This window comes from Chrysemys picta, chromosome 6 (genome assembly GCF_011386835.1).
Source record: "Chrysemys picta bellii isolate R12L10 chromosome 6, ASM1138683v2, whole genome shotgun sequence".
Lineage (NCBI taxonomy): Eukaryota > Metazoa > Chordata > Testudines > Emydidae > Chrysemys > Chrysemys picta.
The window spans coordinates 82,927,963-82,942,292 of NC_088796.1; the positions used below are offsets into that span (position 1 = coordinate 82,927,963).

The following is a 14,330-nucleotide window of genomic DNA, read 5'->3' on the forward strand; positions in this document are numbered from 1 at the left end:
TGTGACAAAGTCAAAGTTGTCCCTGAGGCCAGTGTGAGTATTCACACAGCCTGGGTACATGCATGCATGCAGGCAGCAATGCTATTGTCATATTTTGTGCTTTGCTTGGCAAAGGTATTACATTATTTTAAATATTACATTTTCTCTCTGGCACCACTGCCTTTCATGTTCTGTTGCTACTGATCAAACACTAAAAGGCTAAACATAGGGTACTGTGCTGTTTACCTAAATGCTATCACCAGCCTGCACTTCACCACAGGCTCATGTATTGTACACTCACCTGTCTATGTGACATGTAGTTTTTAACTGATCGTCACTCCTGGAGAGCCAGGACAGTCTACCTAACTACTGCCCATTTATCAGGCTCTGGCTGGTATGGGCCTGTAGGCCTAAAACACAGTCTTAGTTTGGGTACATCAGCTCTCTCATTCTATCCCAGAAAGAGTTTCCCTAGAGGGCAACAATTTCAGACTCTTCCTGTATTGTTTTTCTGTATCTGATGTTTCCTTAACTGGAATCCTAAATCTGAGTCTAAACATTCGTAAGTGATACAAGTACAAGATTCACATTTTAGATATTTTTAAAAACTAGTGGCAGATAGGTGCCATTTGTGCCTCTGAAAGTATCCATGTATTTTCCTAAAATATAACAAGTGATATGATTGCATATGTTTGGTGATCATGTAATTAAAGACTCTTTTGTAGTCCATATGGGCAAGCAGGGCAGTTCTGTTTGGTGTGAACCTCAATTCTGAATTTCTTGTGCGTCGTATAATTAAAATGTCAAGTTTGGGGCCAAATCCTGCCCCCTGCAGCAGTAATGAGAAAAAAGGAAGAAAGTCTAGATAATCTTTTACTGTCTCTTCATCTTTTGCAGAACCAGCAGGGAAGAATATTTCCAGACAGCCCAGCGCATGGGCCTGGCTGTCATCTCTGTCTGCAAACCACATCCTAAAGGGTTCATGGTCTGTGGTCGAACAAGGGTGCTTCTAGCCTCCCAGTCAGCTATAGCCCAACCCAACACTCATTGAAGTCAGTGGAAAAAATCCCACTGATTTCAGCGCATGTTGGATCAGGCCTTTAAAAACTTGAGGTCAGCAACAAGTGTTAACTGTGGAAATAATTTATTCAGCAAAGTGATTCTGTTTTAGCCAGCAGATTCCTGAAACAGAAGATGCACCATGCAGTATCTCAGCTCCCCCCTGCTTTTATAATTAGTACAGGATATGGCCCACAACATTGCCCTAGTGTAGCTTTTTGCATATGATAGATCATAATTTTTGAATCTTGTGCCTATAAAATAAGCCCAAAGAATTATGTGCTGCATATAACTCTGAGCAAAAACTGATTAAAGGAATAAGCCAACTAGAATATTTCAAAACAGGGGTAATGTACTTTTCCATGTACTGTCTATATCAGGGGTCGGCAACGTTTGGCACGCGGCCCGCCAGGGTAAGTACCCTGGCGGGCCGGGCCAGTTTATTTACTGCTGACGCGGCAGGTTCGCCCGATTGTGGCCACCACTGACCGCGGTTCGCCGTCCTGTGCCAATGGGGGTGGTAGGAAGCCGCGGCCAGCACATCCCTCACCCGCGCCGCTTCCCGCCGCCCCCATTGGCCTGGGATGGCGAACCACGGCTAGTGGGGGCTGCCATCGGCTGAACCTGCCATGTCAGCGGATAAATAAACTGGCCCGGCCCGCCAGAGTACTTATCCTGGCGAGCTACATGCCAAAGGTTGCCGACTCCTGGTCTATATACAGCAATCATAAGAAAATTAATTCACTACTGTAGTGGCATGCATTCATTAAAGTTCCTAAAATGCTAAGAAATACTAAGGATCTCACTTGCTTTTCTTAAACATAAGCATTGCTGCTACTGCTTACTCTTACCTTAGGATGGATTCCGGGAAGTGGAGGTGGACGGGTGTCAAAAATAATGTTAGCTATAAGGGAATCAAACATAGGAATTACTTTGTAAGCATACAGATTGCTGCCATTCTTACCAAGAGTGGGGAATATAGCAGCAGAAAAAAAACAGGGTGGATGGACTCTTATCTAACTACTGATTTTACATGCTATGGTTCCAGTAGGTTTTATTCATGACCAATTGACAAGATATTAAACACAGCAATCACCGGCTACACTGATTGATAAGTCATGTTCAACACCATGTTAGTTATCACAATGCTACAATATTGTATTCTTATGAGAACTAATTTTCAAGTGAAGAAAAAGCCATTTTTATGACATGTTGAGACTTTCATCCCTTGTTGTTATATAAACCAGCCTTAGAACCTGGACCAGAATTTCTTTCTGCTTTCTGGACTAGATAGAATACTTGCCAGGCCTACTGGCCTTGAAAAGCTTGCAGACAATACTTCACTGCCTGAAAAAGAGAAACCATCCCAAGAAGAATTAAAATATTTGAGGATAGCAAGGGACTAATTGCCATCAAGATTAGCAATCATTGGAGGCAAGAATATGGCTCTATATAATACAGAATCCCCCCACACCTTCTCACACTACCCAGAGCAATTCTTTATAATAGTCTGCATGTTCCTATTCCTCTGACGAAGAAAATGCACACACCTCTTCTTATCTTTAGCAGGAACATTAGAGTTTTACAGTCATCTGAATAACTTACCATTTTCTGAGCCAAGTCGTGCACATGGAATTGTGAGGACCCTTTGCAGCCCATCTGGTTTGTATGAATAATGTTCAACTAACTACCAGGACAAAAAAGAAGAGAGAGAATGTCAGAAGGTAATATTGGGCAATAATACTGGCTGTGTGTTCTTGACAAGTCATTTCACCTTTCTGTGCCTCTGCTTCCCGTCCTACTCTGTGTCTGTCATGCCCACACGCTTCAGGGCAGGCACTGCCTCTCACTGTATGCCTGTACAGTGCCTTGGCTGGGCCTGTAGACACTACTGTGATGTTAATAATAAGACATGTATTGTTATTAGAACTGGCCTTTGCATTTTTGGATGACTTTACCTGTACACAGACTGTGGAATCACAGTCATTCTACTGTCTATTGTGGGGTGGGGTAGGGGATGCAGGCAGGATTTGCAGCTCTGTTCAGAGACCACACTGAGTCATTGTATTTGCTCTCAATCCTATCTTTCTAAATTGTGCCTGTGTGTGCACAGCATCTATAGCAGATATTCATTGGGGGGGGGGTGGAGAGTGGGAAGAGTATGTGTGTGTGCGCACGCCTCCCACCAGTATCTGTCTGTGGTGGAAGAATTTCCTTTGCCCATACAGCTCTCCTCATCAACAGTGGAGAACACTAGTAAATCAGCATTTTTTCAGCTTTGCATTAAGCAGGAAGGACATGCATAGTTAAGGGAAAGGCTAACAATTATCATATACAACTATAGACTTACATTATACACATACAGTTATAACAATTTGTGTTAATATAATTTTAAACAATAGGCGGCAGCAGAAATCTGCTACATTTCCTTTAGTGTTTTCAATTTACCCACATTTATTCCTTGCAGTGCCTCATCTTTATTACAGACTACAGTATAATCAGCAATCCATTCCATGATTACTTAATCTGGGCCAGGATTTAGACAGTGTTGGTAATGCTGGGCAGGCTGTATTTCTCAGTTTGCCAGCTAGAGAGTCACAGAGCTAAAGAGGACTGTGTGTGCCTAGCATCCTAAACTATTCCCTTTGTGGTTACCATACCAGAGTTCTGTCTTTTGCTTGTCACAAGGGACATTACAGAAATGCCATAGAGCTATTATTTAATCTTGCTTTTACAAATGAAAATGCCTTTTCATTCAAGGAAATGTACAATTCTTTAAATAATAACTAGAGAATTTTTAAATTAAGCCAACATATTTAAAAAAAAACAACAACACATTATCAAAAACTGTACCACTTACATAGCTTTCTATAATAAAAGATACTTCCCCCTTTTCCCCCAAAGGATGAAAATCACTAAAAATTAAGTTAGAATTATGTAGCCAATTAGCTAAAGATTGCGGATGCATGGTAAAGTAAAACAGAAACTGCCTTATTTGGAGCTATAAAAACATAAAGAGAGTTGTCCAACTGATTAATTTAACAGACCTGCCAGAGGGTGTCAAACTTTTTTCCATCTGGTATAGAGAGCTTTCCTGTCTTGTCTCTGTCAATACGATAATGCAGTACTTTTCCTTCACTGAACAGACAGAGAGCATAGGATCCATTGTTGTCCCTTTCCCTGATTCTGAAATGACAAGAGAAATATCAAAGGTTAATCTCAACTAGTAGCGAGCACCTGTATTTTGGGGGGAAAAAACCAACAACCATATTTTCTACAAGCTTTCCAAAAAGAAATAGGGCTAAATCTGTATCCCAGCTTTTGAGGCCTTCCCTTGAAAACCCTCATGTACTTTTAGTGTAAATTTTATAAAATGCCATTTTCTGAAGTTTGTTTTATCATTTTCCTTTGGGGGGGGGGGGAGGGAGAGAGAGAGGAAGGAAGTTCCAACATGTGGAGCTATTTGCTACGGAGCAGCAGAATCCTGTGTTCTGCACAACATGCGTACTATGGGCAGGTCTACACTAGAAGCGCTACATCGGCACAGCTGCACCAATGCAGCTGGCTGCTGTAGCGCTTCTGGTGAAGATGCTCTATGGCAACAGGAGAGTGCTTTCCTGTCAGCATAATTACTCCACCTCACAAGAGGTGGAAGCTATGTCAGCGGGCGGGTGTCTGCCACCGACATAACGCCAGTGTGGACAGCACTTAGGTCATTGTAACTTGCCTTGCTCAGCGAGGGTGTCTTTTTCACACCTCTGAGTGAAATAAGTTAGATCAAATTAAGCACTAGTGTATACCTGCCCTCAGTGAGTCAAGGGCTCTGAATGCATGCACTTTTGTGCATTGCAGGGCTGAAGTCAGAGACAGGGCTCTTGTACATAACAGTTATATTTACAGCAAAGAGTCCTGTGGCACCTTATAGACTAACAGACGTATAGGAGCATGAACTTTCGTGGGTGAATACCCCCACTTCGGATGCATGACCCACGTATTCACCCACGAAAGCTCATGCTCCTATACGTCTGTTAGTCTATAAGATGCCACAGGACTCTTTGCTGCTTTTACAGATCCAGACTAACACGGCTACCCCTTTGATAGTTGTATTTACGTCTTTCTGGTACCTCAGGTAGATATAGTGAAAACTGATTCTTCACTCTTTTATCCTATATCCTAATACAAAGATTTGGGTGTGGGGGGAGGGGAGGATATCTGAAATAACAGCAGGTTAAGATAAGCATAAATAAAAAGAGAAACATTGAATTAGCTTGTGGTGTTTACTACTCTACTTCCACACTACTATACGTAAGGATAAAATTATGTCATGGGGGTCATGGATTCTGTGACTTTCTGAGACCTCTGTGACATTTTCCACTTCAGCCTTGGGACGGGGACACTGGAGCTATGAGCCACCGTGGATGGCTGGAGTGCCCCGGAGCTATGAGCCACCGTGGATGGCAGGAGTGCTCTGGAGCTGTCTGCTTCTGCGGGTGGCGAGGGAGCCCCAGAGCTCTCAGCCATAGTGGTGGTTGCTGGACCCCCTCCTACACAACGGGGCTTGGGCTTCAGCTGTCTCCCTCCCCCCCCAAAAAAACCTCCCCTTAATTTTTAGTAAAAGTCACAGATGGGTCAGGAGGTTCTGTGAATTTTTGTTTATTGCCTGTGACCTGTCCGTGACTTTATTAAAAGTAACTGTGACAAAATCTTAACCTTAACTATAAGTCATGTTCAAGCAACGTAGCAGGATTTTACAAAGCAGTCTAATCGTATTAATTATGTTAATATTTGTTAAGCAAATTAGATCTTATGGTTCAAGGTGCAAGGTCTGCAGTGGATACATAGAGCATTGCACTGTTGCACACAAGCAATTATTTTCTCTCTCTGAAGTATCTCTTTCTGGCTACTGCCCCAGACAGGGTGCTCATCTTAATGGACCTGTGGCAAAAAGTCAAATCCTGGTTCTGTGTTCTTAAGTGTTTGGAATTCACATGCAATTCTTATTTATTTCACATAATATTAGGTTATGAAGATGATCCATGTTCTCTCCCCATTATCTTCATTGGTAAGATAAGGAAAATCAAAATTTATCTAGGAGACCATGGAATGTAGTGCAAGAAAAATGTGTACTATTCACATTCAGCCAGGATACTGGCCAAACAGGAAATCTAAAAACAATATATGAAATGCCTGCATTCAGTAGTGCTGCTTTTAAAACTATACTGCGCATTGTAGTCATATTAGCCCAGTATGGGTTTGTCTCCCTTCAGTGGCTGCCCCCAGGAAATGGTTTGAGCATGCTACTGCCTTTATGCTGTCACACTGGTCCTTTAGCAGAAAAAGTAGACTTTTGATTTTAGATCCAGAGGCCCCAGGTTCAAACACAGCTGGTAGGAGGCTGTCATCTGAATTGGTCCGTATGTTTTCTGATGTAACGTCTTCCCACTGGAAAATGCAGCTTCAACTACATTGAAACCTTCTGAAGGGATGTGTCAATTTTGACTAAACTTTAGACTGAAACCTGCCTGGTTTCCTGCCAGCTCATCCACATGCCTTCCTGGGCTTCTTAGCAGTCCATTTGTCAGACTGCCAGGCTCCCTAGGATCCTTGGTTGGCCAGGCTGCCTGACTCAGGCAAGTGGCCCAACTCCCAGGGCAATTGCCTGTAAGGGGAGTCAGGCAGCCAAGAAAACATGCCAAAAAATTCCATTTTTGGTTCTCTTGCCTGTGAAAAATTTCAGTGTTTTGACCTTTTTCTCCAAATTTGAGACAAAGGGTTTTTTGGTTGTCCATCTCCCCACCCCCGAAATTCAAATTTTTTCATGGGCGGGAAAAATTGTTTCTCAGCCAGGTCTATATATCAAACAGCTTTCAGAGTTTAAATGATATTGAAATGAGTTACCAGTATATACACAAAGGTGGTTCACAGTATTAAAGAACTGAAAAGCCGAATCATTGTTAAGGTTAAGATTTCGTCACAGTTATTTTTAGTAAAAGTCGTGGACAGGTTGTGGGTAATAAACAAAAATTCATGGAAGCCTGTGCCCTGTCTGTGACTTTTACTAAAAATAATGGGCTGATGGGGGGGGGTGACTGAAGCCCAAGCCCCAGTGGGGGTAGGACCCCAGTGGGGGTAGGATGGGTCCAGCGGCTTTCAAGGCCGCTACGGCTAACAGCTCCGAGGTCCCACCATGACCGCTGGGAACTACAGGTCTCCCCAAAGCCAATGGTGGCTAAGAGCGCTGGGTCCCCACCGTCCTGGGGCTGAAGCAGAAAATGTCACAGATGTCTCTGAAAGTCACAGAATCCATGAGTTCTGTGACCTCTGTGACATAATCTTATCCTTAATCATTGGCAAATAGTTTCTCAAATAACTTAGAGGTAAATATATGGCATGAAACCCAGACATGGTACTGAAATGCTTTTGTTGGTGTTGTATTTATTAATACACAATTAGGTCATGTTCCTGTAACTCCACTGGGCTTTGTAATGCTTTCCTCATTTCCTGGCTGCTGTGAAGGAAAGGGGTTTAATTCTCTTTCCCCTTCCTGGTTCCTGATGTGTGTGTTTGTTCCCCCTCTTCTCCTACATGTAAGATGGAAGGAGTCTCTCCTTTCCTCTCACCCACCATCTCTTGGCAGGTAGGAGTCTCAGTACCTTTCTCTCCTCCTCATGCCTGGACAGAAAATACCAAGTTTCCAGTGGCATCTATATGGATGAGTTTGTTCAGCACACTCTCAAATGCCTGAGCCACAGTTTTGTGATTCTGTCTTTTTAATCTCTGCCTGCATTTCATGTAGAAGCAGCAAAGTGTGAACCAGGGCAGGAGACTAAGTAAGAGGCACATGTCGGGCCCGGAAGAGCCGTATCCTACTTCAGAACATTTTCCTTTACATCTGTGATCCTTAAAAAATTTACTATAATCAGAGTCTACTCTCTTGTTGATGTCTGGTCTTGAGAGGAAGTATGAAGGTAACTCATTAACAATAATAATCTCTGCACATGTAAAATGTCAGCCTCAGTAGAGCAGATCAATATACTGGATACACGATTGCTTTCCATGTTATTGGGAGATAATAGATTGTATTTCCTAATATGGTGCAAGTTACTTTCTGAATGGAGGTCTAAATGCTATGGAATGTAATGCAAAATTGCATATCTATTTTGGAGACAATGCCCTCCACCCTGAACATGTATTTCTAGTTCTTTGAATTATTAAGAGCGATACACAGGACAACAAACTGCAAGTCATTCTCCATTTTAGCAGAAACCTTGCTGCTCTTGACTGGTCAGTCAGTACAGGAAGTCAGTGTGCTAAGTACCTGTATGTTAAGAAAAACCACAAACAATAAGGTTCAGGTTTCTTTTAAAGTGATAGGCAAGCTATTTTGGTTTCAGAAAAAAAATATCTTATTCTATTTCCCCTTTCTGCAAGTCAGTGTTCCAATCATTTATGTTCTATACATTTAAATTTTAACCAACAAATATAACTTTGCATGCAATATGGCTGAATAAGCAGTTCAGAACAACCCATGAACAAGCTTAAACAAGTCCTATTTGAATTCATGAATCAAATCAAAACATTATATCACACCCATTGTTACTATATCACATAGCATTGTGATGTGCAGATGCTAGCACTATGATGCAATTAAGAGCCTGCACACTTTCAGATGGCCTTCAAACCTGTTGTCACAGCTCAAAACTAAATGCTTGCTGCCTTTGCAAGACAGTGAGAAGTGTTCTTAGAAGCTAGGTTTCACAATTTCATTTTGGTTTTGAAATGGTAACTTGTGAAACTGATCATGGTTTTCTAGGTTAAGCTAATCCTAAGGAACTCTTGATAAGTATATACTGCTTAGCACTTAATAAACTTCACCACTTAGTGTGTCTCCTTTGCCCATGGAGTTTGAACAAACTTAAAAATTAAAGTGGAACTAACGAAGAGAGAACTACCTAAATTGAAAATGACATTTTCTGAAAGGCTCCATAAGTGAAATCAACAAGTTTTGCATAGCTCTCATTGTGGCAGGGTGATACAGTTTCAGTGTTGCCATTTTGGATTTGGGGTTCACCTACATTATTTTGCATACACAGAAGTTTTTGTTTAGTAATTTTGAGAACTGCAAAAACAAAGTAACTGATTAGACTGTGTGTTGTAACTGTGCTGTACAATGCACCACACCATTTATGAATCTTCAATAGATTCCCATGTAGAAGTTCAAATGATACAATAATAAAACCCTTGTCCAAATGGTTTTCTGTGGGCATTGTATATTTAAAAAATTTTTTTTAATCAAGATCTATTAAAGAAACCAGTAGTAGAATACTACCTGCTCCTCCATCCCAACACTTGCATACACCCACAGAAGTAAAATGCAACAGTTTATGCCTGGAAACAAGAGTGTGCTCCTATTCCTACTGAAGTCAACTCCCATAGATAGCAATAATAGGTGGAACCACACTGGTGTCCAAATGTTTTGGTTTTTATATTAGTTATATTTTAAACACCCACATTACAATGAATTCACAACTGAAAACTAAGTATTAAGTGGTGCAGTGAAAACAGAATTTATTCATTCCATTGGTTGGAATTCTTCCACTCAGTCTGTCCCTTGGGTTTCTTAGGTCCTTACAACTGTAAGGTTAAATGACAATTGATAGCTGTTTCAAGGATAAATGTAAATCCTGTAGGCTCATTTAAACATTTTCTTGGATAAAATCTCGATTTTAACTCAGTACCTTTTACTTCCAAACAAAGCCAAATTATCCCCTCTGTAAAAACAAACAATTCTTTTGAGGAAAAAATGTTGTAAATATAATGTGGAAAATTCATGACATTCTACCATTGGGGAAGTTTGGAAGAAGTTAGTGGCAAAAGGCTTGGTTTTGGAATGCTGTGGAACTCAAGGATGCTTGAAGAATCGCAGCCCTCCTCAACTATGAATTGATCAGAGACCCTCTCAAAATATTGGGGTACTTGGCGGTTCTTTGCAGACCCCTAAAGAACAACCATGTGAAGCCATTACAGGGATTGTAAGCAAGCTATAATTTATAGACAAAAACATCACTGACACCAACTTCCAATCCTGGCAATCCGTTTACATTTTGAAGGCTATATTTACTAAAAGGGGCTGGTAATTTTTGGGGGGAGGAAAGTCCCTCCTCCCCAGTTAAATATTGGTGGGGACACATCCTCCCTACTTTCCATTGGGTCCAACACCCATGGAAGTGTAGCCAAAAAAGGGCTGCCAGTAAGTCTGGTGGAAAGTGAGAAGAGAGGAGGAAACACATAGTGTAGTTACTCATCCCCTTTTCATGCTCATGTGTATGTGTGTCCTACCCCAGGCCATAGAATAGAGAGAGCAATCTGCCCCACAGTCAACAACTAATATGAGCCTGTAATATCTTTATCAGCGGAATAGTTGGATAGGATTTTCCAGTTCCTTAATTAAAGTATCAGATATTTTTATTTTCATGATAGCCTATGTCAGCAGTTACCAGTCCTATTTATAGATACAGAGCTAATAAAAATAATGCAGATGTGAATTACACAATTCGGCACCATGTTGTTTGGTCAGGCAGTATTTAAAAAGAAAAGCAGACTTCTGAGACTAGATTCCTACTTAAAAAAACAGCGTCAATTTTTCCAGTACATGAGAAAAGCATTTAATGTCATCAGGTGTGAAATCACATAAAATAATGCTGGACAGGATGCCATTAGTCACTTTAATGGACTAGACTAGCTTTGCTTGGCCTTGGCAAGCTCAACAGGTTCTGTAGACATCCTTGTGATATTAAAATTATGTTTTGGTTCCTTCCTGGTACTTCTACATGGGTGATCAATTTGCATTCAAACTATATGTGGCTGTGAACCTTCTGATAACATGCACACAATTGTATGTAATTACAAATAATTAGAGAAGCTGTATGTGTTTGTATCTAATGCTGAATTTAAAAGTTTATAAATGTGTTAGAAACTATATATCTCATTTCAAACTGCAAGATTTGAAGCTGTACATCTAAATTTCTAGATCTAGCCTTTATGTCTTGCAGGAATTCATCTTCTAAACACATGCTTATGAAACTAAATTTACAAATTCAAAGTCAGGTGTACACTGGCTACCATTGCTTAATTAGGTGCTGGAGCACAAGCAATTTTTGCACATTCATAACTGACGCGAAAAGCCCAGAGGTATTGGGGCTATGAACTGCCAAACCACTAATTAAGCACTGCTGGCCAACACTAATAATAGCAGCAATAGACAAACAGATACCATAGTTATTTCCCATTTGAAGTGCAGGAGAAAACTGGCATTTTAGATATGGCTGGTTTGTAATTGTTGGCAAATGTTTATTTTACTTCTTAATGGGATTTTACTGTGCCCATGCACAAACCTGTATTTGTAATAATCATTGCTTATAATCACATTCTAATATTATGCACCCAAAAAGAGAGTTTATTGGAAAATTCATAGAGTTTCAATAACATTTTAGAGCCCTGCAGAGAGAAGAATTAAATAATAAGAAAGTTGACAAGTACGTTACAACAATATCTCAATGAACTTTCAGTCTATTCTTCAGCTCATTTAATGAATGCGACCTGTTGGGGTGGTGATAGGGGTGTAACATTTCCCAGACCTCTTTTGTTGCAAAGAAAACATATGTTTCCATGTTCTGAAATGGAGAATACGAAACCGCTAGCTGGTAAGACTATTTCTGCGATAAATGGAAAAAAAAACAACCTGATTTGATCTTCTACCCCCTGCCAGTACATCATCTAGGAGTAGAAACTACATCTCTCTGCATCTGGGACAAAGTGCTGACACAACCAGCCACGCTGTTAGGAACTGAAAAATTATCTGCATGAAGCTGAGGGGGTAATGAAGCAGTTTTCTAGTGACATACATCACATTACATACCTAACTCAGTTTCTTTTTTAGAACAGGCAGATCAGTCAGTCAGGGAGGGTTTCAAATCATGAAGAACCTCACAGAAGAAATTCACAGCAAGTTGCCAGAAATTACCACTTTTAGTGAAACTATTTTACTGCACATAAATATCACTTAAGCATCAGAAAATTACTCACTAGTAATTCTGTTTCTTATAGTTCTCTTCCACCATCCTATCCACTAACAGAAGTTATAGACAGAGGATGCTACCCAAGCAATGAGGCAAAGAAGGTAAGCATGGCCTTATGGCATTTGGAGCACCTAATGGCCAATAAGTTTCAGAAGGGAATGACAAAGCCAACTAAGGCTATGTCTGCACTAGCACTTTTGTCAGTCAGGGATGTGAAAAACACACAACCCTGAGCAACATAAATTAACACCAGTGCTTCTGTCAGTGTGACAGCACTATGTCGGCGGGACAGCATCTCACACTGACATAGCTACCGCTGCTCATTGTGGATTGTTTAATTATACCGAAGTGAGAGAGCTCTCTCCCGTTGGCATAGAGCAACTACATGGAAGACCTTACAGTGGCTCACGAGAGATCCATGCTACTCTAAAGTCTCTAGTGTAGACATAGCCTAAAAGTGCATGTGAAAAAACCCGAAGATGCTGGGTAGTCACTTTACAAATTCCAGAGGCAGAACCTCCTATCCACTGAGCCAATGAAATCACTATATTTATGTGGGACTTCACAATTTTGGATGCAGCTGTGTGGCCTGGCCTTAAGGTAATGGGAAATAATCTTTAAGCCACTAGTAGCCTTCTTTCCCTTGTTATAATCTCAAAAAAATTGTTAACTTTTTATAAATTATGAGCATGATTTATGTACAATTTCTGATCTCACTCATCTCTGCTGCAAAGAGACATTGCAACATAACATATTTAAAACAAGAGGTTAATTGACACTAAATGGATTGCCTTGGGGTAGAGGATGCAGGGGAACCCTTCCCCGCTCCCCCAAACCTCAGAACTGAAGATAAGAAATGAGCAGGACACATCTTCCCCCATTCTGCAAGCTACATTGACAGTAACTGAAAATTCTCCCTAAAGAGAAAGATGTGCTTATGTATCACTCTCAAGGCATGTCTACACTTTCACTCCGGAGCAATCGATCCAGCTGGGGTCGATTTATTGCATCTAATGAAGACGCGATAAATCAACCGCCGCTATTCACGTAGCTGAAGTTGTGTAACTTAGATCGATCCCTGCCCCCCCATCTCCACAGTGTAGACCAGGCCTTAGATACTTACAGTTTCTAAAGATATGGCTCCTAAAGCTTTGAATGGGTTCTACAAACACCTGGAAAATATATGGTAGGGTCTACTGAAGAACCAATGGTCAATGCCTAGGTCTCCTCAAAAGAAGAGGACAAAGAAGCTTTTGGATATAGGAAGGAGAATCAATTTCTCTGTCTTGAAATGGCTGAGGTGGACTTGCAGAAACTTGATTCAGAGACCTCTTTGGAAACCAGCCAGGAAAAAAACCAAGAACATTCTGGGAGGAGCAGGAATACACATCCAGCCACGTTCAGAACTTCACTGGAAAAGGTATTGCTAATCCAGGAATAGGCAAGGGAAGTCAAGTGCAATCCTCTGTGGGACAGTCAGCAAACTCTTTCAAAAAACCCTCATCTCTGAACCAGCACTACTCAGTGTTCTGCCATCAGACCAAAGTGTCCCAAGGTAAAGAAGAAGAGCAGACCTGTGAGAGGAGGTCTCATTCACTAGGGAATTTTCTCACCATGGTTAATTCTGTTCTGTCCATCAGGGAAGCAGGAACCTTGACTGCAAAATACACACAAAGAACCAGAGTAGCGCTAAACTACTCCAGCAACAAATCACTGGACAGACTGTTTCCTTTCTAGAGCATAAGAATCTTCTTCCACTCAGCTTCTGAAGACAAAACCTGCAGTATCTGTGCACCTAAGTATGTGATTACATTTTCCGAAAAGATAGGAGCATAAAATGACCTTTGAGAATTCCTAACCCAAACTACTCACAGCTATTTATGCACTTATCTGCTTGTTCTGGGGGCAGAGTATTTGAGTTCTGGTGGTATCTATAATCTTCTGAATTTAAACAGGATAGGAGAGCCTTCTCTCACCTGTCATTCCTCAATACTAAGGGGAGCCATTTAAACTCTTCTTTCCTGATTATCTTCATATTTCATAGCAATGAAAACTTTTCAGGTTTGATAACACCAGTCCTCCCATGAGATACTCCTGAAGGGATCTAGGTGTTTATTCAGACTCAGACCCTTTTATTGGACACTGAATCAAGAGAAGTAGGAAAAGTAGAAAGTGCAAAGTTGGTCAGGACTCTGTCAGATTTCTTGAGTGAAT

The 14,330-nt window shown here is 41.0% G+C and overlaps 1 protein-coding gene across 4 annotated transcripts in view; it reads right to left on the bottom strand.

The window, feature by feature from the left end:
• The window catches only part of SYK (spleen associated tyrosine kinase), a 76,542-nt gene that overhangs the window by 25,668 nt on the left and 36,544 nt on the right, over positions 1 to 14,330 (bottom strand). For all 4 annotated transcript variants that reach the window (XM_008163191.4, XM_042854591.2, XM_005307653.5 and 1 more), the window contains 3 exons: positions 4,086 to 4,224; positions 2,644 to 2,725; positions 1,890 to 1,942 (listed from right to left, as the gene is read on the bottom strand). In XM_008163191.4, coding sequence (XP_008161413.1) covers positions 1,890 to 1,942; positions 2,644 to 2,725; positions 4,086 to 4,224 — 274 coding nt within the window. The remainder of the gene's footprint in view (positions 1 to 1,889; positions 1,943 to 2,643; positions 2,726 to 4,085; positions 4,225 to 14,330) is intronic.